The 25,254-nt window shown below is 63.7% G+C and overlaps 1 protein-coding gene across 2 annotated transcripts; it reads right to left on the reverse strand.

The window, feature by feature from the left end:
* Positions 1-1,115: 1,115 nt before the first annotated feature.
* On the reverse strand, positions 1,116-24,017 carry ECEL1 (endothelin converting enzyme like 1). Of its 2 annotated transcripts, XM_030575205.1 has the most exons (17): positions 23,159-24,017; positions 16,792-16,860; positions 14,455-14,565; positions 13,541-13,633; positions 13,114-13,238; positions 10,497-10,719; positions 10,062-10,160; positions 9,465-9,539; positions 8,799-8,902; positions 7,678-7,736; positions 6,303-6,354; positions 5,858-5,925; positions 5,335-5,459; positions 4,472-4,537; positions 3,912-4,007; positions 3,064-3,140; positions 1,116-2,244 (listed from the first exon to the last, which is right to left on the reverse strand). In XM_030575205.1, the coding sequence occupies exons 1-17, from the start codon at positions 23,912-23,914 to the stop codon at positions 2,145-2,147; spliced, it is 2,298 nt and encodes a 765-aa protein (XP_030431065.1). In that variant the 5' UTR covers positions 23,915-24,017; the 3' UTR covers positions 1,116-2,144. The 2 variants fall into 2 exon arrangements, with proteins under 2 accessions (XP_030431065.1, XP_030431066.1); XM_030575206.1 differs by lacking the exon at positions 9,465-9,539.
* Between the last annotated feature and the right edge of the window lie 1,237 nt (positions 24,018-25,254).

Below are 25,254 nucleotides of genomic sequence, written 5' to 3' on the forward strand. Positions count from 1 at the left end.
GGGTGTGTGGATGGACATGGGGGCGCTCTGTGCTAGGGGGTGAGGGACTCCAGGGGTGACTCTAGGGGGGTATACTCCAGAAGGCACTGGGTGTGTGGGGGTGTGTGGATGGACATGGGGGCGCTCTGTGCTGGGGGGTGAGGGACTCCAGGGGTGACTCTAGGGGGGTATACTCCAGAAGGCACTGGGTGTGTGGGGGTGTGTGTGGATGGACATGGGGGCGCTCTGTGCTGGGGGGTGAGGGACTCCAGGGGTGACTCTAGGGGGGTATACTCCAGAAGGCACTGGGTGTGTATGGGGGTGTGTGTGGATGGACATGGGGGTGCTCTGTGCTGGGGGGGTGAGGGACTCCAGGGGTGACTCTAGGGGGGTATACTCCAGAAGGCACTGGGTGTGTATGGGGGTGTGTGTGGATGGACATGGGGGCGCTCTGTGCTGGGGGGTGAGGGACTCCAGGGGTGACTCTAGGGGGGTATACTCCAGAAGGCACTGGGTGTGTATGGGGGGTGTGTGGATGGACATGGGGGCGCTCTGTGCTGGGGGGTGAGGGACTCCAGGGGTGACTCTAGGGGGGTATACTCCAGAAGGCACTGGGTGTGTGGGGGTGTGGATGGACATGGGGGCGCTCTGTGCTGGGGGGTGAGGGACTCCAGGGGTGACTCTAGGGGGGTATACTCCAGAAGGCACTGGGTGTGTGGGGGTGTGTGTGGATGGACATGGGGGTGCTCTGTGCTGGGGGGTGAGAGACTCCAGGGGTGACTCTAGGGGGCTAGACTCCAGAAGGCACTGGGTGTGTATGGGGGGTGTGTGTGGATGGACATGGGGGCGCTCTGTGCTGGGGGGTGAGGGACTCCAGGGGTGACTCCAGGGGGCACTGGGTGTGCTGGGAGGGATACACCAGAGGCTGGTGTGTGTAACCCCCTCCCCACCCTCCGAGCCAGCGCAGCAGTGGGGCTGTGTGCGGCTGAAGTGGCTCCCCCTCCCCCCTCAGAGCTGCCCTGCACCGAGCCACTCACACGTACAGCGCCGGCTTTACTGAACACGCTGAGCAGCGACACACACAGCGATTCTGTACAAGAGGCACCGCGCCCGCGGGCGACCCGGCTCCCCCTCCTGGATGTGGCAGCCAGGGCAGTGCTGGGGCCTCCTGGGCTCAGGCAGCTCTGCCTGACAACCCAACGGCGCCTCCTTGTGCTGCCGGGCGGCACTGCACTGGGGCGAGCTCTGAACTGCTGCGGGGGCGGGGGGGAGTCAGTGCCCAGGAGTGCTGATGGCAGGGGGTGGTGCCAGCTTTGCCTGCAGCCCAGCCACTGCCACCCATGCTGCAGCCATTTGCATGGTGCTGGGGGGCACTGGCAGCTGGCGCTGTTCAGGGGGATTTCTCACCCACCTGTCCCCCTGGAACCTCCCAGCCCAGCCCTACAACTTCCCTGTGGCCTGAGCACACGGGGGCCTTTGCACTGGCAGGTTGCTTCCCTACGGGCCTTGGCTCAGGCCTCTGTGCCCAGCTCTGAGCATGGCATGGTGCTTGGCCCACGTTGCCCTGACTGGGAGCTGTAGGGCTGGGTGAACAAGGCGTGGGCTGCAGCCACCACGTTCTGCCCTGGGACGGGCACCATTTGCTTCCAAACATGGGATCTTCCAGCCGCTTTGAGATATGGCCCCACAGTAGCTTTTGGCCCCCCGTGCCAGCAGCATTGGGGACTATCCCCTGCCTTCCCCAGGTCTGGTCCCTCCCGCTGCCCCTCGACAGTTTTGGGGATCTCCCTCCCCCCGGCTGCGCCGCTGGCAGGGCTCACTGGGCCAGCTCCTGCTCGCCGATGGGGAGCCAGAGGAGGGGAGCTGGCTCCAAGGCTCAGGGTGGGGGTGGAGGCAGGACACACCCAGCTGGAAGTGGACCCAGTCTGTAGTTTCCCTGCTGCCTGTCACATCAGCCCCCCGAGGAACTGGCCAGAGGAGCCTTCGCCACCTCGTCTGCAGCTCTATCCAGCATCTGTCCCTGCGAGCCCCGGCCCCGCACAGAGGCTCTCCCCAGACTCGCTGGCGGGCAGGCGGATGGCAGAGAGAAGCAGCAGGATCAGACGGACGGCTTGGCACACGCAAGGCAAAGGGCAGAGAGAGGCATGGCTGCGGGGCACTGGCGCTCACCACACGGAACACTTGTGAGCTGGGTTCATCGGTGAGTTCTTGGGGCAGTGGAAGACCCGGCCAAACTCCTCAAACTGGGAGACGCTGCCCAGCACCCTGGGGAATGGAGAGAGGGCTCAGGAAAAGGGGGCTGGCAGCCCAACAAGGGCAGCGCTGCACCTGGCACAGCAATGCAGCCACCTCTGAAGCGAGAGGAGGCAGCTGTTAGCGGCACTGTCCTGAAGGTCGGGGCATGATCCCACTGCCCAGTGGGGAGTGGGCAGTGCCAGGGTTAATCCCCTGCCCTGGCGTATGGACAGTGAGAAGGGGCCACTGGCTCTGCCTGGGCTGGTGCCCATGGAGGGGCAGCCTCTGGGGCGCCAACCTAGGGCACACTCAGGTCCAAGGCCCAATGACAGCCCTTGTGCTGCCCCCTGCTGGCCTGGCCTGTGCTCCAGCTGGGGACCCCACTCCAAGCCCGTGGCCTTGGCTCACCCATCTTGGGTGCCCTCACCCTGACCTGCCACAGCCTCTTCCTGCCCCACAACCGCGTGGGCTCAGCCCCAGGGCAGGAGCAGTCAGGCTGGCCTGAGAGACCCCAGAACATGCACCCCTCCTCTCCCAGTCCGCCCAGTGCAATGACTGGTTTAACACTTTCTCGTCCTCACTGGGGCAGGGCACCCACTGCCCTCCCTCCTGCCTGCCCTGGGCCCACTGGCCCCAGGCCTGTGCTCCCTGCGCCTCCTGCTGGCTGGCCACCTGCTCTGACCGCATGCTCAGGACAATTCGAGCCCCAGGTGGAGCTGGGCCGTGCCCCGAGGAACTTCCAGCCAAACCTACATTCAGAGGCTGGGGGTCCCGAGGCAGAGGGCAGAGCGGAGGGACTCGCCGCACCTCCTAGTGGCCACACCCAGCAGGTGCAGCGGCCCCAGGTACCTGTAGTGCTCCGGGGCGTGTTTGTCGGTCAGCACCTGCAGGTAGATGGACTGCGAGCGCCTCTTGATACACCAGTTCTGCAGATGGGAGAGAAACCACAGTGAGCACCACAGCTGGGAGGGCAAAGGGTTGAGGGGGTCTAGATGAGCACCGGAGCTGGGCGGAGCACAGAGCCCCCAGCAGCAGAGGGGAGACTGGCAGGGGCCAGGTCAGCGAGGCAGCCAGGGCCTTTCAGCTGTCCCAGGACAAGGGTCTCTCAGCGGGATCTGTGAGACAGGGAAAGGCCAGAGCAGAGCAGGCGGAGGTAAAACAAGTTGGGTGGGTCCCAGCCTTGCCCCAGGGGAGCAGGTGCAGGGTGCTGAGCCAGCCAGTGTCTGGGCTTTAATGGGATATTCCCTAAAGCAGCATCTCAGATGTCCCAGTCCGGCTGGGCACCCCTGGCAGCCCAGAGCTGGCAGTGAACACCTTGCAGACCCCCCCCCCCGTCTCTGAGCACACTGGCCAGACGGGGGCGCTAGCAGAGCCAGGGAACTCCCTGCAACTAGGCTTGGGAACACCACCACTTCCACCGTCACTCAGGGCAGGGAGATGCTTCCTGGCATCCCCACTCCCCATTCGCCCCCGTTCCCCACCCCATCCCGCAGCCCCTGAGGCAGAGGGAGAGGCGTGAGCATTGTCCCCATCTAACTCCCCCACTCCTCCTGTGTCATTTCTGCTCAGGAGAGACCCAGGGCTGGGGTGCCAGGAGGCTGCGGGTGGGGAGCCCAGGGTTGGCAGGGCTGAGGCAGCGTGGCGGTGGTTCGGGGCCCCTCGCCGGGCACTACCACCCCCTGGTGGCGGGGTGTTACCTGGGCGAAGGCGATGAAGAAGAGCTGGTCGTGGGTATATTTCAGGCGGTGTAGGGGGTGCTCCGGCCCGTGCTCCCGCACCCACTTCTGATAGGCCTGCAAAACACAGGCACATTTAGTGCGGGGTGCTTCCCACCCCCAGCTGCCCCCTCTCTGTCCCAGGCACCTCAGGCTGGGCCCAGCAGCCGTGCAAATCTGGCTGGGGGTGGCAGGAGGGTCACAGCCTCTCCCAGCTAAGGCAGAGGCGCAGATGGTGGCCATGGGGCTCCTGGGGGGGGGCGCTATGCTCTGCTCCCGAGCCCGGGCGTGGGTGGATGCGGAGTCCCCTAGAGTAACACCAGCAAAGCCTCCTCCCAGTCAGCTGCTGCCCCACAGATCCCCTCCCTCAGCTGTTCTCCTGTTGCTGTCTTGCAGGTCTCTCCCCACCACTGCCCTGCAGATACCTGCCCCTCCCCATTCTCCGGTCGCTGCCCTGCAGGTCCCTCCCCCCACGGCCATTCTCCATGACACGGGGTGGCGGGCAGAAGGGCCAGGGGCGCTGGGCGCCCTCCGTCACTTACATAGTAGGCCAGTTTGAGCCCCCCCATGTCGGCGATGTTCTCCCCCAGCGTGTGCTTCCCGTTCACCTGTGGAGAGAGGGCAGGGGCTCACACAGCCCTGGTCGGGTGCACCCCCAGCCCTCCAACACACCACCTCAAACTGGGGCCATCCCAGCCCCTGCCCCTGCCCCACCAACCTGGCTCCCAGGCTCAGCCCCTGCCCCCACCAGCCCATCTCTCCGGGAGGCCAGCCTGAGGGGATCAGCCCCTGGGTGCCAGCTGACGGGGGGGGGGGGCGCTTGGGGGGGCTGCATCGCCGGGAGCCAGCACCCTCCCCCTCGTGACGTAGACACTATGGGTGGCATAGAGGGAAAGCTGAACTGCCCCTTCCAAGCACTGCAGCGGAGCTCAGAGAGCCACAACCCAGAGCCCCTGCTCTCCCCCCACACCCTGCCCGGCTCTGGCTGCTGCCTCAGTATCCTGGTCAGAGCAGAGCCCTTGTAAATCCATGTGCTGGGGGGGAACAATCTGGGGCAAGCCCCAGACCCAGGTGAATGTCCCCCAGCAGCGAGGGGCACCCAGACCCAGGCCAGCCCCACTCCCCCGGCAGCAAGGGGCACACCGGGCCCAGGCCAGCCTGCCACATCAGCAGGCCCCACCCAGGGGCCAGGCCATTCCCCCCCTCCCCCGACAGCAAGGGGCACCCCAGGCCCAGGCCAGCCCTGCTCCCCCGACAGCGAGGGGCACACCGGGCCCAGGCCAGCCTGCCACGTCAGCAGGCCCCACCCAGGGGCCAGGCCATTCCCCCCCTCCCCGACAGCGAGGGGCGCCCCGGGCCCAGGCCGGCCCCGCTCCCCCGGCAGCGAGGGGCGCCCCGGGCTCACCCGCTGGTTGTAGACGGTGAAGTTGTCGTACAGGTTGACGATGCACTGGGCCTTCTTCAGGAACTTGCTGTAGGAGGCCTCTGTCCACCAGTGCACCAGGTTCCCGAGCCGATCGTACTGGCCCCCTGCGGGCACACGGCACAGGTGGAAGGGGCTCACGGGGCAGAGCTGGGATTGGAACCCAGGAGTCCTGGCTCCCTGTCCCCCACTGTAACCACCCCTCCTCAGCTGGTTCTGTCCCCCGGTGACAGAGGGCCACGTAGGGAGCTGTTTGCCAGGCCCTGGCAGTGAGTGCGCTGTCAGCCGAGGGCCAGGCGCCACTCCTGGACCAGCCAGAGGGAGGCGCTGTTCCAGAGGCTGCCCAGGGCTCAGATCATGCGGCTGCCACCTGGCCCTTTGCATCTCCTTCACCCCCGAGCCCCGTCCCCGACCCCAGCGAACAGGCGCCATGCCTCAGGGCGGGCACTCATGGGTCCCAGCTCTGGCCTAGAGCAGCAGAAACCATGTGGGGGAGGAGGCTCACCCCAGTCATCGTAGCCGTGGGTCAGCTCGTGCCCAATGATGGTGCCGATTCCACCGTAGTTCAGGGACCTTTTGGCAGGAAGAGACAAGACACGACCCCATCAGCAATGGGGGATGGGGTCTGAGTGGGCGCGCGCACACCCACCCATCAGCAGCAAATGGGCAGAGGGCAAGTGAGAGGTTGCCCCATGCCCACGGGAGGGCACTGACTTGGGTGTCTGCGGCCCGAGAGGTGGTTCTGGCTGGGCCCAGCCCAGCAGGGGCAGTTCTGAGCTACCCCCAGGGTTTGGTCCCTGAGAGCCCTGCTTGCTGCTTCGCCCTAGGGCTGGGATCCTCCACAGGCACAAGGGCTGCTCCCTGGATTCCCCCACCCATCCCCTGCCCCCCTGGCACTGACGGGGGAGGGGGTCAGAGTGGTGGGCGGTGCTGCAGGGCCCTGTACTCACTGTGGGAACTCGGGGTCGTACAGCGTGGGCTGCAGGATCCCAGCGGGGAACACTGTGGGGAGAGGAGGGAGTGTTATGGGGAGGGGGTTGTGACGAACTGGGAATGTTCCTAATGTTTTCTCTGAATACTGTGTTGGTGCCTCAGTGTCCCCTATGCAGTTCTTAAGTATCTAGGTGGTGGGGTAAGGGGGTATGATTGCTGCAGAGCAAGGGGCCAGTGCACCTAAATGCCTGGCACTGTCTCCTAGCAACTGATGGCCTGGGCCCCTCCCCTGCAAAGGTGCCAGCTGAAGGTGTTGGAGACAAAGAGATCAGGTGACCTGCTGGCCCGGGAAAGGAGCTGAGCAGAGAGGAGGGGCTGGAGGGGGTGGTTAGTCTGGAGCTGGCTGGGGACGAGGAGTGAAGTGCAGACGTGGGGGTCTGGCTCACTGCCCCCCCAGAATGGACCCGGCCAAGGGGTCTGGTTCACTGTACCTACAATCTCTGATTTAGACCCTGTTCCTGTCATCGAATAAACCTCTGTGTTACTGGCTCGCTGAGAGTCACGTCTGACTGCAAAGTGGGGGTGCAGGACCCTGTGGCTTCCCCAGGACCCCGCTGGGGTGGGCTCGCTGTGGGAAGCGCACGGAGGGGCAGAGGATGCTGAATGCTCCAAGGAGAGACCCAGGAGGTGAAGCCGTCTGAGCTTCTTGCCCTGAAGATAGTCTGCTCCAAGGGAGAGGAGGCTCCCCAAAGTCCTGACTGGCTTGGTGGGGAGCAGTTCCAGAGCATCGCCCGGGGACTCCGTGACATGGGCACCTCCCACTACCCTCTCACCCCAGTCAGGGGCCCCCCACTCACTGCTCTCTCACCCCGAGCAAGGCCAGATCACAGCGAGGGGACCCTGCCTGGACCAGGCACACAGGGCTCCTACTGAGACCCAACCTCACCCACCAGCTCTGGACAAATACATCATGGCGTGGGTCAGCCCCCAGCTCCCTGAGGCAGCCGTGCTCTATCCTGCCCCTCCCCCAGCTCTGCCGATACCCCCCATGCCTGACCCACAGCCTCCTGCTATCCTGGCCCTGCTCCCACCTCCCCAGCCTTGCCAGTGCCCCCCAATCCTGACCCACAGCCCCCTGCTATCCTGGCCCTGCCTTCACCTCCACCGATGCCCCCCAATCCTGACCCACAGCACCCTGCTATCTTGGCCCTGCCCCTACCTCTGCCAATTTCCCTCCCTTTCAACCCGCAGCCTCCCCCATTACTGTTTCAGTCCCAGTCACACCCTAGCTTGGCTGAGGTACCACCCCCTGGCCCTCGCCAGTCTGGGTGCCCCCCAGTGACCCAGAGCAGACATGTTCAGAAGCCCGGGGAATGCCGGATGCGGCCGCACCCATCTGGTTCTTGTTGGGCAAGTAGTAGGCATTCAGGGCCTGGGGGGGCAGCAGCCACCTGCAAAGAGACAGCCGAGAAACTGAGGTCAGCACTCGGGCGGTGAGGGCCAGTTGCCCCACCAACTCCCCGGCCCCAGGGGAGTCTCTGCTCATGTGGTGTGGCGTGAGGGAAACTGGAAGAGGACAGAGTGCCGGGCGGGGCAGCCTCTGACCCCTAATACCCACAGGATGGTGCCAGGCTAGTCTCTAGCCTGGCCTCCCTCCCCCCTGGGCACGGGCCCCCATGGCTGACCAGGCTGGCCAGCCAAGGTCGGTGCCTGTGACAGCTGTGGGGACCACATGCTGCTGGATCTGGGCAGGGTCACCACCCCCTTGATCAGCCAGCCTGACAGAAAGGCTCGGCCCCTGGGCCCCGACATCAGCCCAGATGCCCCTGCAGATGCCAGGGCTTCGCTCGCCCTCCAGGTGGCAGGTGGGCACAAGCAGTGAGACATTTGCCTGTCTGTGCACACTGACCACTAGAGGCCGCCACACTCCTGGGGAAACGCCTTGGCTGAGGTGGGGCCCCTTGATTTCTAGGGAGAGGAGCAATGTGGGGGCTGGACCCCAGAGCCCCAGCAGCAACCTCTGTGGGGACAAGGGGGCTCCTGGCCATGCGGAGCAGAGCCTCCTGCAGCAGCCAGCATAGCGCACACCATTGTCTTTCGCCGAGCTGGCTGAGTAGGGCTTGAACCGGCGTCGGCAGCCAGGGGCTGGCCACGCTCGGAGCACATGCCAGAGCCCAGACGGCACCCACAGGTTGTGGGTCCCTCCCGTCATAGAGGGATCCCTAAAGAGCCCCGGCCGACTCTGCTCTCACCCCCTGGAGTGATAGCTCAGTGGTTTGAGCATTGGCCTGCTAAACCCCCAGGGCTGTGAGCTCAATCCTTGAGGGGGCCACTTAGGGATCTGGGGCAAACATCAGTACTTGGTCCTGCCTAGTGAAGGCAGGGGGCTGGACTTGATGATCTTTCAAGGTCCCTTCCAGTCCCAGGAGATAGGATATCTCCATTAATAATTCTGCCCCTGCCCCATTCCCGCTGGAGAGGCCAAGCGCAGGCCCGGGGTGATGGATACCTACGCAGACTTGTCCACCTCCTGCCGGATCTTCTTCACCGACAGCTTGATGCTGAACTTGATGCTGTTGAGGATATTCTTGAAATACGTCTTCTCGTGGACTTCGAACTGCGGCGGGGACACAGCCCAGGTCAGGCGGGGAAGGGCAGGGGGCTTCTCCCTGGGACTCCCCTTCTTAGCCAGCCCTCCGGGACCAGGAGCCGGAGCTGGGATGTCCCGTCCCTCCCAGCCCCTGCACTTGCTGTAGCCCCGAGGCTCCCTGGTCTGCATGCAGGCTCATCCCCAGGATGGGTGGAGGGTCCCGTACCACACTGAGCATGTGCAAGAGTGTCTCCCTCTGGTGGCGGCGCCTGAGAGCACACCCTGCTGACAGAGCGTATGCCCATGTGATGGTAGCCATGTAAGTGCTGTTGTGGGGGTGGCTCAGCCAGAGCCAGGGGAGCAAAGGACTTTGGAAGGGTCCTGAGCCTCATGACCTGCTGATCACTCCCCCCAGCAAGACACCTGCCACAGGCTGACAGAGCAGCAGCTCCTGCTGCCAGGGAGTCCAGGCGCGGCCAGGTGCCACTGGCTAGAGCAGGAGAAAGGAAGGGGCACTGCTGGATCTCTCCCAGCCTGGGTGTGAAGATGGTCCCTCTAGGGGTGCAGCGTGGGCCCCTCGCACACTCGCCTCGTACTCCTTATCGATGGCATCTGGTTTCAGCAGGAAGTCCGGGTACCCGATCATCACCATCATGTACTGGAGCTGCAAGGAGGGCACATGCCCTGGTCCGAGCCTGCCCTGATCTCATGGGGCTGACGGGCTTGTGTCTGAGCACAGCGCCACCCCCTGCTGTATGCAACAATAGACTGCAGCGCTGCTGCTCTAGCTGTCTGGGCAGAGGCCCGTGTGCTGGAAGGGGCAGGCGCTGAGTCCTAGCCCCAGTTCTGCACAGAGGTGTTGGCCTGTGGCTGCAGCAGCCGGACGGCAGCACCGTCTGTGTGGCCATGGCTGGCCAGGTCTGGGCGTGTGGCTCACCCCGTGGACGGGCCCAGCCAGCCCCAAGCAGGGCTCCACTCTGCGTGGCTGCAGGGCCCTTATGGGTTGACCGCCAGGCAGCAGAGTTTCCCTCTCCTGGCTGGAGAATCCCACATGCCCAACTTTGGGACTGGTGAGGCAGCCTGTGGCCCATGCAGTTCAGAGCCCCCCTCGCCGTCTGAGCCCCAGCTCCCCTGGGAGTTCCCCAAGCCCTGGATGTTGCGATTGGCTGGCCCCTTGGTGCCTCACCTTGGCTCGAGCCGCACGTTTGGTCTCTTCGTCCATCCAGTCGAGCTCGTCCAGCCGCTGATCCAGGGTGTGCTTGATGTCCTCCACCAGCTGCTGCACCTGCTCGGCACAACCGTGCCCGGGTCACAGCCTTACCAGGGTTCCTCGTAGCACACACCCAGGACACTGGGCCCAGGGTGGGTACCAACCTCCCCTACACAGCCGCTTCCTCCATAACTGCCATGCCCACAAAGGCTTAAGCCACGCCTAGTGGTTGCTGGGTAACAGGGCCGGACCTTGAGCACGCCGCCTTCCATTGGGCATTTGGCCTGAAGATGCATGGCTCCTGTCCTGGGTTTCACTGGCCCGGGGTGTGGTCACTGGTGGGATTCCCTGCCTCCCCCAGTCCGGATGGATCTGAGGAGGGTTTCCAGCCCACCCCCCACCTGTGCCTACCTTGGCCTTGCTGGAGGAGGAGAAATACTCCTCCACGAAGAGGGCCCCCAAGGCCATGCCGAAGTGCTTGTTGGCCTGGCTCAGGCACATCTTGTCCAGCTCCAGCTGCTTCTCGGTGCCCTCCATCTCCCTGGAGAGCTCATGGATAGCGTCGCGGAAGGGCGTGGAGAGGTGCTCGCTCAGCACCACCACAATGCGCCACAGCATGTAGTTGTGAAGGATCCTGGGAGGGGGAGAGATGGCGACTGGCCGGGAGGAAGAGCGTTTTATACCGCTGGAGGCCTGAGCCTCTCCCTCCTCTGCCTCAGGGGCCGCGGGATGGGGTGGGGAGCAGGAGGGTGAATGGGGAGCGGGATGCCAGGAAGCATCTCCCTGCCTTGAGTGACGGTGGAAGAGGCGGCGTTCCTAAACCCTAGTTGCAAGGAGTTCCCTGGGCTCTGCTAGTGCCCCTGGCTGGCCACCGTGCTCGGAGACGGGGGTGTCACGTTATTGATTTGAACTGGGACCATATAGAACATGGTTGCAATCAAGATCCTGTAGTGACACCAAATCTTGTATAAAGGGGTCTTATACACCTCATCTGACAAGGTTATAGTTGCCTGGTAATGATTATGCTGTGTGTATGTGTGTATCATTTTTGTAGTTGAAATTCTGAATATTGTCTCTATGCTGTCTGTATTTCAAACTTCTGCTATGCTTCTGGATGACACCCCAGACAAGTTGGTGTCAGCTCTGCCTAGCCTGCTGGATGGCCCATTAAGGACCATCAGCTACACAACTGATCCATTGAGAGAAGGCAGATACACCTCGTAACTCAGCAAAGTATGCAGGGACTGGCCCATGTGACTCCAGACTCCATTTTGCTGTTATTTTCCACAGTAAGAACAAAGAGGTTCTTACACCTGGAAAAGCCTATAAAAGGCTAATCCCTCATCTCCATCTTGTCTTCAATCCTGCTTCTACCTCTGGAGAGACTTTGCTACAATCAGAAGCTCTGCACAAAGGACTGAATGACCCATCCCAGCTGGGGATGTTCCAGATACTTGATTTGACCTGCAGTTTACTCCATCACTGCTACAAGCCTGAACTAAGAACTTTGCCATTACTGTATGTAATTGATTCCATTTAACCAATTCTAGCTCTCATCTCTATCTTTTTCCTTTGATGAATAAACCTTTAGATTCTAAAGGGTTGGCAACAGTGTGATTTGTGGGAAAGATCTGATGTGTATATTGACCTGGGTCTGGGGCTTGGTCCTTTGGGATCAAGAGAACCTTTTTCCTTTTACTGGGGTATTGGTTTTCATAACCATTCATCCCCAGGACGAGTGGCACTGGTGGGGATACGGGAAACTGGAGTGTCTGAGGAAATTGCTTCTATAACTTGTGGTTAGCCAGTGGGGTTAGACCAAAGTCCTCTTTGTCTGGCTGGTTTTGTTTGCCTTAGAGGTGGAAAAACCCCAGCCTTGGGCTGTAACTGCCTTGTTTTAAACAATTTGTCCTGAATTGGCTCTCTCAGTTGGGTCCCGCCAGAACCAGCATTGTTACAGGGGGTCTGCGAGGTGTTTGCTGCCAGCTCTGGGGTACCAGGGGTGCCCAGCCGGACTGGGGCGTCTGAGATGCAGCTTTAGGGAATATCCCATTAAAACCCAGATGCCGGCTGGCTCAGTGCCCTGCACCTGCGCGCAGCTGAATTGCCTGTGTAATGAATTGGTTTAGCCGGGTGATTTGTAATATATTTGATTAGCTCTGAAATGCTATTTTCCACTCAGTGTGTGTGTGGCCAGGAGCGGGGATCCCTGGGTGGTGCAGGAGGGAGCTGGCGGAGGGGGGTCCCTCTGCGTGGCCAAGGGGTGTTTGTGTGTGCTGAGGGGGATCCCGGGGCATGTGCACGGCTTGTAGCCGGGTATGCTGGGGAGGGGAGGGGAGGGATCCCTCTGTGCATGGAGGGAGCCTACAGTACAAAGGGCACTGTGTGCTGCGGGGGTGGGGTGGTTGCCTGTGGCCATGCTGGAGGGGAGAGCCCAGGCATGGTGGGGGGAGGGCAGGGGGAGCTCACCATGCTGGGGGGATGGGGCAATGCAGCTCTGTGAGCATGGCAGGGGTGATGGGTTGCATGTGGTGGTCTCCTGCGCCCCAGCAGACAGCTGCAGCAGCCCATTGGCATTCAGGAGGCAGGCGAATCCCGGCAGATCGATGGCCATTAGTGAGATGTCCTGTCCAGGGAGCTGATCAAAGGCAGGAGAGGCAGGAGATTCGGCTGAGGAGGAGCCGCGCCCACAAATTCTCACTGCAGAAATCCCTGGCCAGGCCCCTTCGGCCCTGAGCCAGGCCCGTTAAGGTCTCATCCTCCCCGTCACCTTGCCAGAAAGCCTGAGCAGGAGACGGGGCTTCTGCTGGGATCTGCTCCCTGCCACCTGCTGCCAGGCTCCAATCATACCTGTGTGCCTGAGGGGCCCAGAGGGGCCCCCATACTCTGAGCCCAGGGCATGACCGGCATGTCCCAGAGCCCCACTTTCCCCACAGAGCCCTGCTACCCGGCTGTGTGTCTGGAGCAAGAAGGAGCATGAGGCGTCTGGTAGAGCCCTGCACGCTGGCAGTGCCCCGCTGGCCGGTACCTGCTGGGCGTGCTGCGGATGAGCTCCGACACCTTCTGCATGTAGTCAGCGGCCAGCAGCACCACCTCCTCCTCCTCGGAGAAGTTATCATGGAAGATCCGATCCAGCAGGCGCTTCCACTTGACCTGGGGGTGGGGGAGAGGGCACTGTGACCAGAGGGGCCTCGCCTTCTCCAGAGCCCCCCGCACTCTGCAGCTGGCCCAGGCCCATGGGCAGTGATTCAGCCTGGGCTTGCCCCACCGCAGAGACCTAACACGGCCCATGTCTGAGTGCCCCTCTGCAGTCTCCGAACTGGGGCGGATTGCACTGCCCTCCAGAAGGGACTTGGGGGCCAGCCCCCCTCAGGGGAGGAGAAGAGCCAGGAGGGCATTTATCTGGGCACCTCAGCTGGGCTGTCCTTCCCCCAGTGCCCCAGCAGGGTACTCACAGTGGGGGTGATGCGCTGCAGCTCCCCCAGCGTCACCTTGTTGTACATGGTGCTGATGTCCCTGCGCAGGTCGTCGTACTCAGAGACCGTGATCTGGGCAGGACAGATGCATCAGGGCCGCGCTTTGCCTGAGCCTCCAGGCTGGGGGTGCCATGGGGCCAGCCACGGGCAGGGAGTCTACGGCTAAGCATTCCCTCTCGTAGGTCTCACTGCTCCCCTGACCCTGCAAAGGCCTGGGGCCCCTCACTCATTCCCCAGCCATGTGATGGTGGGAGGTGGATGCCACCCTGGGGTGCTCACTGCTGCTCCCCGCTATCCTGCAGGGTCCCTTCTCCCTGCACCCTGCGTAGGGTGCAACCCAGTCAGACTTTGCTGCCCTTTGATCTCCATTCTGCAGCTCGGTGTCCCCTCAGTGCAGCTGGCTAACGGGCCCCTGGAGCAGGAGGCCCCTCAGCCTAGCTGTGCCCAGCCCCGGGGCAGTGCCAGGGTGTGGGGATGGGCAGCAACCAAGCTGCCTTGAGAATGAGACTGTTTCCTGTAACAGGGACTCACCAGTCAGCCCTGGGCTCCAGACACCAGCCCCCCAGCATGTCCCCTCCCCGCCCAGGGACCCCCACACACACTGGGTGTGCTGGGCTGCAACCGCTCCCTCGAGAGGCCGGAGGCTGGGCAAGCGGGGCTCAGTGCTAGCATGGGGTTGAACCCAGGCTGCCAAGGGCTGACCCACATGAGGGCACTGTCCCCTTGGGCCCTGGCTGGGCCCCCACCTTCCCCATGTGGCTATAGGGGGCTAGTTCCTCGCAAGCTGGGGGTCGCTTGTGCCCGAAGAGCCCCCCTCCCCTGCCCTGTGTGACACCCCCTGGAGCCCCACAGGGGCAGCCAGGCCAGCGGGTCTGGGCTGAGAAGGGACTCACATTGGCCAGTCTCTGCTCCAGCTGCAGGATCTCCTCCGCCTTCTGCGCCACATGCTCTGCTCCCAGCAGGCCCAGCAGCCGCTCCATGAACAGGCGGTACGCCGCCAGGATCTGGGCACGAGGCGAGGGGTCAGCCGGGGGGGCGCAGTGCAACTCCATCCTTGGGCAGGGGGGCTCAGACCCAGGGGATCACGGGGTCATGCCTGACAGGGGGGGAGGGGGAGCAGGCTAATGGGTGTCAGGCCTGGCCGGGTCCGGGAAGGGCAGAGGGCCAAGGGGAGGGGGGATCAGGCCCAGTGGGGACGAAGCTAAGGGAGTCAGGCCTGGCTGGGGAGAGGGGCCAAAGGGGGGGTCAGGCCTGGCTGGGGGGAGAGGCAGAGGGCCAAGGGGGGGGTCAGGCCCAGTGGGGAGGAAGCTAAGGGGGTCAGGCCTGGCTGGGGGGAAGGGCCAAGGGAGAGGTCAGGCCCAGTGGGGAGGATGCTAAGGGGGTCAAGCCTGGCCAAGGGGAGGGGCATAGGGCCAAGTGGGGGGTCAGGCCCAGTGGGGAGGAAGCTAAGGGGGTCAGGCCTGGCTGGGGGGAGGGGCCAAAGGGGGGGGTCAGGCCTGGCTGGGGGGAGGGGCAGAGGGCCAAGGGGGGGTCAGGTCCAGTGGGGAGGGAGCTAAGGGGGTCAGGCCTGGCCGCGGGGAGGGGCAGAGGGCCAAGGGGGGGTCAGGCCCAGTGGGGAGGATGCTAAGGGGGTCAGGCCTGGCCGAGGGGAGGGGCATAGGGCCAAGGGGGGGTCAGGTCCAGTGGGGAGGGAGCTAAGGGGGTCAGGCCTGGCCGCGGGGAGGGACAGAGGGCCAAGGGGGGGGTCAGGCCCAGTGGGGAGGAAGCTAAGGGGGTCAGGCCTGGCTGGGGGGAGGGGCCAAAGGGGGGGTCAGGCCTGGCTGGGGGGAGGGGCCAAAGGGCCAAGCGGGGGGTCAGGCCCAGTGGGGAGGATACTAAGGGGGTCAGGCCTGGCCGAAGGGAGGGGCATACGGCCAAGGGGGGGTCAGGCCCAGTGAGGAGGATGCTAAAGGGGTCAGGCCTGGCCGAGGGGAGGGGCATAGGGCCAAGGGGGGGTCAGGCCCAGTGGGGAGGATGCTAAGGGGGTCAGGCCTGGCTGAGGGGAGGGGCAGAGGGCCAAGGGGGGGGTCAGGCCCAGTGGGGAGGAAGCTAAGGGGGTCAGGCCTGGCTGAGGGGAGGGGCAGAGGGCCAAGGGGGGGGTCAGGCCCAGTGGGGAGGAAGCTAAAGGGGTCAGGCCTGACGGGGGCAGGGGACACCGCCTGGCCAGGGAGGAGGGGCAGCAGGAGGTGGGGCCTGGGGGGGGTCACATTTCCCCCCCCCCCCGGCTGCCCAACTCTGAGGACGTTTTGCTGGTGACGGGATTTCACCCTGTCTCCAGAAGCGCCAGTCCCCCTAGAGCTTCTGAACCCTCTGATTGGCTGCCTGCCCCATTAGCCCGCCCCCTGGGGCTGAGCCACCAATCAGCTGCCGTGGGCAGAGCTTCCGCCCCGCTGCATCCCCCTCGAGTGTCACAGGAGGGCGGAGCTAAAGAGCCCAGCAGCCCCGCCCCCTGGTGCCCACCTGCAGCCAGCAAAGACAGGGCAGCACCTGCCCCGGCCAGGGGCGAAGGGCCAGGAGGAGCCGAGGTGGGGGGTTGGGGGGACAATGTGGGTTTGGGACCTGGGGGCAGAATTAGTGGCCGGGCAGGTGGGGCCAGATTAACTTCCCCCAACATCCCTACCCACAAACACCCCCACACCTGCACCCCACACACCCCTCTCCCCACACTCCCCCCATACACCCCACAGCCCCATACAGGACGGGCAGGGGGAGATCACACACACACAGGATGGGCACGGGGAGATCTCACACATATATATACACACACACACACACACACACACATGGGAAGGGGAGATCTCACACACACATAGGACGGGCACAGGGAGCTCACATACACACACACACAAGACGGGCAGGGGGAGATCACACACACTCTCTCACACACACTCTCACACACACACACACACGATGGGCAGGGGGAGATCTCACGCACATACACACACCCCAATGGTCAGGGGGAGACCACACGTGAAACAAGAGCCCGACAAACACAACTTGTTTAAAATCGCTCCTAATAGTTGGGGCCAGTCTGGTGACTTTTGGGGTCTGACTCATGATTTCTGCTGGTTGGCGACACTGCAGCTGCGCCAGCCTCTCCTCAACCCCACCCGGCTTGGGTGCAGCTGGTGCTGGGTAGGGGCTGCTCCCCTCCGCCCCCTCCCCCCAGGCGATGCCAGCCTCCCCCTCACCTTCTCGCTCTCCTCGTCCTGCCCCAGGTACAGGGTTCGCTCGGGCAGCGTCAGCCCATCCTGGTCAATCTGCAACAGAGCAGAGGAGCCGTGTTAGTGCCTGACCTGGGTACCTTGAGCCCCACCTCCTGGGGCCCCCTCCCCTCCCTGGCTAATGGAGGAGCAGGGAGAGGTGGGGGCTCAGCCTGTGTGGCGGTGCAGGGGGGGGGGGGGGGGCTGTCCACGAAGGGGGTGGGTGGATGTGCTTTGTCTGGGGCTCAGGCAGGAGGAAGGTCCAGCTGCCAGGGCAGAGTCTCAGGAGGGAGATTTAACATGGGGAGGGGCTCCCCTGTGTGTGCTCTGGGGCCCTGTGGCGTGGCTGGCTCCAGCCTACCCCTCCCACGCGTGCCAGTCTGGGTAGGGCCCGTGGGGGGCTCTCTGGCGACAGTCCACACCCCCATGCTCAGCCCTCCCACTCCCAGGTGGGCCCTTCCCCGATCAACTCACCCTGCCGGGGGGGCCGAACCACACTATGTCGTCCACCTCAAAGTGCCGGCTGGCTGGGCTGGAGGGTGCTGAGCACTGCTCCACCCACCTAGCCACAGACCGGCCCCCTGAGTAACCCTACAATAACAAACGGCCCCCTGAGCAACCCTACGATAACGGATCAGCCCCCTGAGCAACCCTACGATAACGGATCGGCCCTCTGAGCATTCCTCCTGTAACAGATCAAACCCGCTCCTTCCCTCCCAGCAACCCTCCAATAACAGACCGGCCCTTTGGAGCACCCTTTCAACTAATCAACCCTACAATAACAAACCAGTGTTCCCAGGTGCCCCTACAATAACAAAGGACCATGCGTGTGCCCGGGGTGCTCCAGGCACCCTCACACAGCACGCTTGCTGGTGAATAAAGTCCGCTCTGCACTGTACGTCCCAGACCTTCGAAGGGCCCGTTATCCACAGCCCGTCACGTTCCAGCCGAGCCACCAGCCCCTTTAATCACCCTGACCCCCAGCTGATCCCTGACCCCCAGCAAACCCCCTCCGTGATCCTGCCGCCCCCTCAACTCCCCCCCCAACCACCATATCAGAAGCCTGCCCCACGCTGGCGCCGAGCTCCCATCCCCATCTTCCTCCTGCCAGCCCTTTGTCCCAGCGACGCAGGATTTTCCCCCTCCCTGATACACACCCAGAATCTGATTTCCCGGCAGACCCCTTTGTATAATGACTCGGTGGGTGAAGCTGCCCCCGGGGAGGGACCCATGCCAGGCCGGCCCCATGGGGCACCCCCCAGCCCAGCCCTGCTGCCCACTGCCTGCCCGCTGGCCAGTTTTCAAGGGAGAGTCTCTCCTGGGAAGAAGCAATCAGCTAATGGCGCTGCCCTCCTGCCATCAATTGCGAGGACAAGCAGCTGTACTGAAAAAAATTAATCTATCCCATTGGGTCGGCCTGACCCTTCTAACCTCGCTGGGCTGGGGAGGGGGGCTGCCTCAGCAGGGATGGGAGGGGTTCTGGAGCTGCTGGGTCTCAGCTTACCACCCCTAAAGCCGCAGGGACTTTTACTGTTGTGCTGTGTGTTGGCTGCTGCTGTCCTCCTCCCCAGAAGCGGCTGCATTACCCTTTGTTCTCCAAGGGCTCTGGTATCTGCAGGGTGCTGAGGAAGCATATGGTACTGAGCAATGCTCTCCAGCCCTCTGTCCCACGGCCAGCATGGTTCGCCCTAACCCCACCCCTCTGGGCTCGCTTGGCTCTGTGACTGGGGCACCAGCACTGGGAACAGACCGAGCCTGTTGGTCTTCCTGAATCGTTTGGTGGGGGGATTAATGGCGGGGGGGGGGCAGGTAAATCTGTCCCAGTCGTCTAATGGGCAGGGCACTGGGCTGAGAGTCAGGAGACCTGGCTTCTGTTCCCACCACCCTGCTTGGGCCGGTCATGGCCCTTCCGTGCCTCAGTTTCCCCTCCCACCCTCAGTCTGTCCTGTTCAGATTGTGAGCTTGACGGGGCAGGCGCAGTCCCTTGCCCCCTGTGTAGCACCCAGCCTGACCGGGCCCTGATTTCTGGGTGCTCCCGTAACACAGATAGTAACAGCGAGGCCACGCCTGTCCAGCAGCTGCCTGGCCCGTTTCTCGACCCCGCTGCGGCATGGAGCCTGAGCAGCCATCCCTTGTGGGCTGCCTGCCCTGGGGCTGGGCTCTCCTGACCCAGGGCATGTGCAGAGACCCCTGGGCCAAGCTCCACCCCTCGGCTGCAGAGAACTCCCTCCAGAGCCAGGTGTGCCACATGGACTGATACTGCCCCGGCCCAGAACAACGCCCCAGGCCTGGCTCTTTAAACCCTCCCATCCCCTGTGGGGGGAGACCCCAGGGTGCTGGGCACACGGGGAGCAAAGGGCCGGTCCTGCAGGAGCAGCATGAGGGCGGGGTCCATACGAGCGGGTATGGCCCCCTCAAGCACGGGGGAGGGGAACGGCCAGCACCAGAGAGCTGCTAATTACCCACATGCTGATGAGATCTGAGCCCCGCCCCACCCCTACAGCCCCGGCTGAGCCCTCTGCTCCAACAGCGCCCCCTGGAGCTGGGGCCAGTGCGGTCCTTTACCGGCTGTGGCCACTAGAGGGCACCATGCTCTTTCGCACCATTACAGCTCCTCAGCCCCCCCCCGCCCACTGACTCTGGAGCCGAGGGGAGGCCCCAGGGCTGGGAGCACAGGGGAGGGGAAACTCCTGTCTGAGCCCCCAGGCGCTGCGGGGGCTCCGTTCAGTGCAAGCGCTGGGGGGGGGGGGACCAGCCACCGCCCCGAGGTCCCTCATCGCCACAGACCACAGCCCCAGCCATAAACTCCCCAGGCCAGGCCACGGCCTCTAGACCAGAGCCCGCAGACCTCCAAAGGACACTCCACTTCCCCAGCACGTCCACAGCACACACCCCCAGCACGCGTGTCCACACCCGCACACACACAGGGCACACGCAGCCACACTTTTGTGCACACTCTGCCACAGTGTGCACAGGCTCTCACACACTCCCCAGTGTGCACATGCCCCCCCCAGCATGCACATTCACATAGTTTGCACAGCCCAGTGTGCACACAGGCACACCCACACACTCCTCCCGTGCATGCACACACTCCCCCATAATGTGCACAATGCTCTCCCAGCGGGTCTACAGGCTCATTCCCCACGGTGCACCCCCCCCGTGCACTTATGCCTGCACCCATACCCTCTCACACTATGCACACGCACCATGGGAGAGCACACCCCAGCGTGTGCACACAGATGCTCCCCCAGCACGTATGCACATGCACCCTGTCTCCGCTGCGTGCATGGCTCTGCTGATTGCCTGGAAAATTGCCTGCCATGCTGTTTTGCTAAACACGGCAATTATGCAGAGGGAAATTGCCTTTCTGAAGGTCCCCTCCTGTAGAAGTTACATTAATTTGGGTATAAAAGCCGCTTCTCCGTCGGCGTGGCGCCCGGCACTGCTATGCAAACAAAGGCTGGTTGCCGAGCACGGCGTCCCACAAGCCCCGGCTGTGTCCGAGCAGGCAATTAGCACCAAATCGCACTTGCTGGTTCGTTTTCCAAGGTAGTTTGACAAGAATGGGGAGGCTGGGAGCCGGCGGCCCAGCCCGCCTGGAACCTCCCCGCCCGTGTGCCCGACTCCACCAATTCCGGCCGCAGCAGGGAACCAGTGTCCAGGGGAATAGAGCCACCTGTGTCTTAAACAGTCCCGCCAGCAACGCAGGCTCCTGCCACTGCTCGGGGCCCGGCGCTGGGAACTGGGAATGAGCTCCAGGGGCGGGCGGGGAATGGCCACGCAGCCGGGGGCACAATCCGCTGCCAGGGCCTCTCTGGTTCTATTTGCTCTCTACATTTCGGAGTCATTGAAGGACTCGGGGGGTGGAGGGGGAGCACAGGGCATTCCTTCCCCTCCACACAGATCAGCCAGTGCCCCTCAATCCCGACCCTCAGCCTCCTGAGATCCCAGCCCTGGGCTCCTAGCTCAGCTCACCCTTTGCCCCTAATCCTGACCCACAGCCCTCCCCCCCTCCTGCCACTATCCCAGCCCTGGGCTCCCCACCCTCCGCTCTGCCAAGGCACCCAACCGGCCCGCCTGCCCTTTCCTGCCAAAATGGTGCCCCTGATTCTGCCGGCACATGTTGCATGCAGCTCCCCAGCTCCCCTCCTGCCTGGACAATGCCCACTGTCCTGATCCCCTCCTCCCATGCCAAGAAGCCAGCTTCCCTGCTTGTCAATTCCCCCTGCTCCCTATTTCTTGGGCACAAGCTGCCTGTTTTGCAAGCAAACCAGCTGGGCCGGGCAGGATTCTGATCCCATTACACCAATTCAGCATGTGCCTTCCAGAGTCAAGCGAGACCAGTAGGGGGAGCCAAAGACTGAGCCATTGCCGGGTAGGGCTGAGTGTGTGTCTGCACTGCCTTCTGCTGGCTGGAACTGGAACTGTCCAGCTGTGTGTCAGAGGCCCTATGCTGAGCACTGTCACTGGAGAGCTGTGACGTGCTAGGTGAACCCAGTTGTGTTCCAGTACATCCACAGCTCCTGTTCAGTGCAGCAGAACTGGGGCTTTCCCCTCCCGTCTGACCAGGGCCCTGTGAGCTGTGGTGCATGGAGTCATTTTGCTGTAAATGTCTGAGTGCTGGGCTTGTGTGCTGGGACAGAGACCCGTTGAAGGTCAGCCTCGCTATGAGACTGCGCTCTGCCCCAGGGGAGCTTTACCAAGGGCCGTGGTACCAGGGATCATGTTGCGTTCTCCATCGCTGGCCATTTTTAAACCCAGTGGGGATGTTTTTCTAGAAGATGGGGTCTAGGAATTGTTCTAGGACAGTTCTCCGGCCTGCGCTATGCGGGGGGGAGGGCTCAGATGAGATGATCACAATGGTCCCTTCTGGCTTTGGAGTCTATGAGACTTTACTTTGGTTCTTTCTTGGTTCATTGTTTTTCCTTAATGGACAAGCCAAGTTGTTTGAAGCTGAAAAACTGTATATGGGGGTGACCCCCAGCCTCAGGGCTCTGTGTGGGCATTGGCAGAGCAATGCCAGCACAGGACACCCACAGGGCCCATCTTGTGGCATGCAGGTGACATCTCTTGATGCTGCAGGGGAGAGTGACTCAGGGAGCCAGACACCCATGACACATGGGCTCTGCGCCGAGGGGAGGGAGGTGCCTTGGGCAGTGTCTCCTGTTTGATTGGCTGGTGCCTCTGACACTCAGGCCTGATCTGTGTGTTGATTTGCTGGCATGACTGCTCCTGCTGGGATGGTCACCAGCATCTGCCCCCACCTACAGCCTGTGGGGCCTGGCCTGTGGTTTAGGGGGCCGGGGAAGAGATCTAGCAGCTTGGCTGGGTAAGAGGCTGCAGGACAATCAATGTTACTAACCTGAGTTTGGGAGCATCTGATCTTTGAACAGGGCTCCAGTGCTGCTGACTGACTAACCAGGAGGGGAACCAGGACCGGAAAGGCTGGGACAGCAGAGGCTGCAGGTTAAGAGTGAGGGGCACCAGCAGAGCTGTGTGTAGGAAGCACAGGGCTGGGATAGCAGGGGGCTGTGGGTTGGGGGTGAGGGGCACCAGCAGAGCTGTGGGTGGGGAGCCCAGGGCTGGGGTAACAAGGGGCTGTGGGTCGGGAGTGAGGGGCACTGGCAGAGCTGGGTGTGGGGAGCCCAGGGCTGGGGTAACAGGGGGCTGTGGGTCGGGAGTGAGAGGCACTGGCAGAACTGTGTGTGGGAAGTACAGGGCTGGGACAGCAGGAGCTGCGGATCAGGAGTGAGGGGCTCCAGCAAAGCTATTGAGGAGGCTGCCGTGCCACCTGCCTGGATGACCTCTGGCTTTGCTGAGCCCCCTCGGCCCCACAGAGCGATCGGGGCTGGGCAAGGAGCGGGGCAGCCAGGTTGGCTGTTTCCTCAGCGCTACATGGAGGGTGGTTGGAGCTGCTGGCTGGCAGGCTCCGGTCTGGCGCAGGCGTTTGCAGCCGTCTGTTATCAGCACAGGTCTACACGCTGATGAACACACGTGAGCTGGCACTGGCTGGGAATGGATAGCGCCCCCTAGCGAGTTATACACCCCAGGCTCTGCAACCAGCGCCCCCTAGCACCACACTGGGGGCAGTCCTGACTGTGAGGGGAGAGTGCCCCCTGCTGGACCACCCATCCAGCGCCCTGCAGCCTAGCGCCCAGCGTCCAGCATCCAGTGCCCCCTAGTGTCTCACTGGGGCCAGTCACTGTAGTGCAGTGCCCCAAGGAGTCACCCAACCACAGCACCCGGGGCCTTCCTGAGAGGTGTCCGGTTCAAATACAGACTCGGCCAGATCTCGAGTGACCCTAGCCGGAGGCCTCCTGGCTGCAGCTGTCCTGCCCTGGCGTCCCTCACTCACCCGGATGACGTAGCGGGAGGAGTTCTTGTCGTCCAGGTTGACCGTGAGGGAGAAGAGCACGGCCGTGCTGTAGACGCCCTGGGTCTTGTAGAGCAGCTCGTTGAAGTCCCAGCGGGCTTGCCGCCCCGTGGCCGGCCCGTCCCAGCCACCGCAGTCCTCGATCACCTCCAGCATGGGCCGTGGCCCCAGGCGGTCGATCTCGCCCATGTCCAGGCAGGAGCGGAAGAACTCCTTGACCTTCCTCTCGGCTGAGGCCCGGGAGCCCCGGCGGACAGGCCGCTGGAGCAGTCGCCGGAGCTTCTCCTCGTTCTGCTCGCCGATGGTGGCGATGATGCCGTAGTGCAGCTTGTCCTCGGGGATACTGTGCCGGTGCAGCCAGCTGCCGCAGGCGAAGGAGTAGAAGTCCTTGCAGGGGTCGATGGTGGGGTCGATGTTGTTGGCGATGAAGAGGGAGGCCTTGACGAAGGCCTTCTTCTCCTGGCAGTCCTCCAGGCAGTAGGTGGCACGCTCCATGGCCAGGTACTTGAGCAGAAGCACGCAGCCCAGGATGACGCACAGGCCCGCCGCGAAGACCAGCCCCGAGAGCAGGCAGATCTCACGCCGGGTCCAGCGCGGCAGCCCCCGGCGCGGCTTCTTGGCCCCGGCCCCGAGCTGGAGGTTGAAGCCGTTGGGCAGGGTGCCGCTGTTGTACTTGCTGGCACACCTCACCTCCTGGAACTCGTCGTAGTGGGCCGTCAGCGAGTAGGTCTTCTCCATGCTGCCAGGCCAAGGGCCGCGGCCCGGCTCCGGGGGGGGGTGCTCAGGGCAGACGGCGAAGGGGAGAGCTCATGTCTCAGGGAGCTCCACCGAGGGACCCAGAGCGCCGGCTTTTCCTGCAGGCCCTGGGGGGAGGGGAGACTCTGTTAACTGGGGAGGGTCCCCTCCCTTCCCCTGCTCATAGCAAGTCTGAGCACGACCCGGCCTTGCTGGCTTTTCTCCACAGCCTGGCAGGATGCCTGTCCTCTCCTCCCGCCATCTGACCCTCAGGGCAGGGTCGTCCCCTACAAGCCGGGGTCTTGGCTTGGGTCTGGCTCTTTTATCCTGCTGGCGCTCCACCTTGCCAGCCCTCCCCCCTGCCCTGGCACCAACCACCCGGGCACTGGCGGCAGGCAGGATGTGGCCCCAAAGGAGCCACTGCCTGCTGCTCGGGCGGCGATGGAGCCCCACGTCACTGTGGAGGAGGAAGTGGGGGCCGTAAAGGGACCCCAGCCACTTGCAATTGGTTTTGAAAGGGGAGCGTGAGTCCCCTGCCCCTCGAGCCTTTGCCATGGGGCAGCACTCCCTGTGCCCGGACAGTCCTGGCTCCGAACGGACGGGGCGCTCCCCGGCAGCTCTGCCAGGGTCTTCTCCCCCAGGCTGGGCCCTGTCGTGGCGTGCCCCACCAAAGTGTGGCTGAAGGACGGGACCAGGGTCCCAAGGGGGAGGAGGGTTCCCCATGGGGAGGGGATGCCCCCCCTCAGCCCTGGGGCTGGGGCCAAGGCTGCACTTGTCCCCCTCTGGGGGGGGAGCGTTGGCTGCAGCGGCGGGGGGCCTTGGGGGGGTCTCGGCTCAGCTTGGTCAGAGACCCCGAATCCCGGACAGTCCGGCGCCTCCTCGCAGCCCCGTGGCGCTTCCCGGGAACAAGGAGGGCGGGCGCGGGGCGAGCGAGGGACCCCGGCTCCCAGCCCTGCCTGCCCGGCTCGGGCGGGCCGGGAACTCCCCCTGCCCTGCACGTCGGGGCTAAACCCAGCGGGGCCCGCCCGGCCTCGGGGAAGCGGAGTCTCGCCCCCGCCTGCGAACTTCGCTCCCCGGCGCTGTTGCGCCTGCGAACGGAGCCGGCAGCCGGCGCCTGGAAGTTGAACTTGCAGCCGGTGAATCCGCCCGGAGCGCGGCGGCTGCAGCTCCCCAGCGCCCGGCCCGGGGGGGGGGGGAACAGCGGGACCCTCCAGCGCCCGGCCCGGGGGGGGGGGGGACACGGGAACCTCTAGCGCCCGGCCCGGGAGGGGACATCGGGACCCTCCAGCGCCCGGCCCGGGAGGGGACATCGGGACCTTCCAGCGCCCAGCGTGGGGGGGGGG

Source organism: Gopherus evgoodei, chromosome 9 (genome assembly GCF_007399415.2).
Source record: "Gopherus evgoodei ecotype Sinaloan lineage chromosome 9, rGopEvg1_v1.p, whole genome shotgun sequence".
NCBI classification, from domain to species: domain Eukaryota; kingdom Metazoa; phylum Chordata; order Testudines; family Testudinidae; genus Gopherus; species Gopherus evgoodei.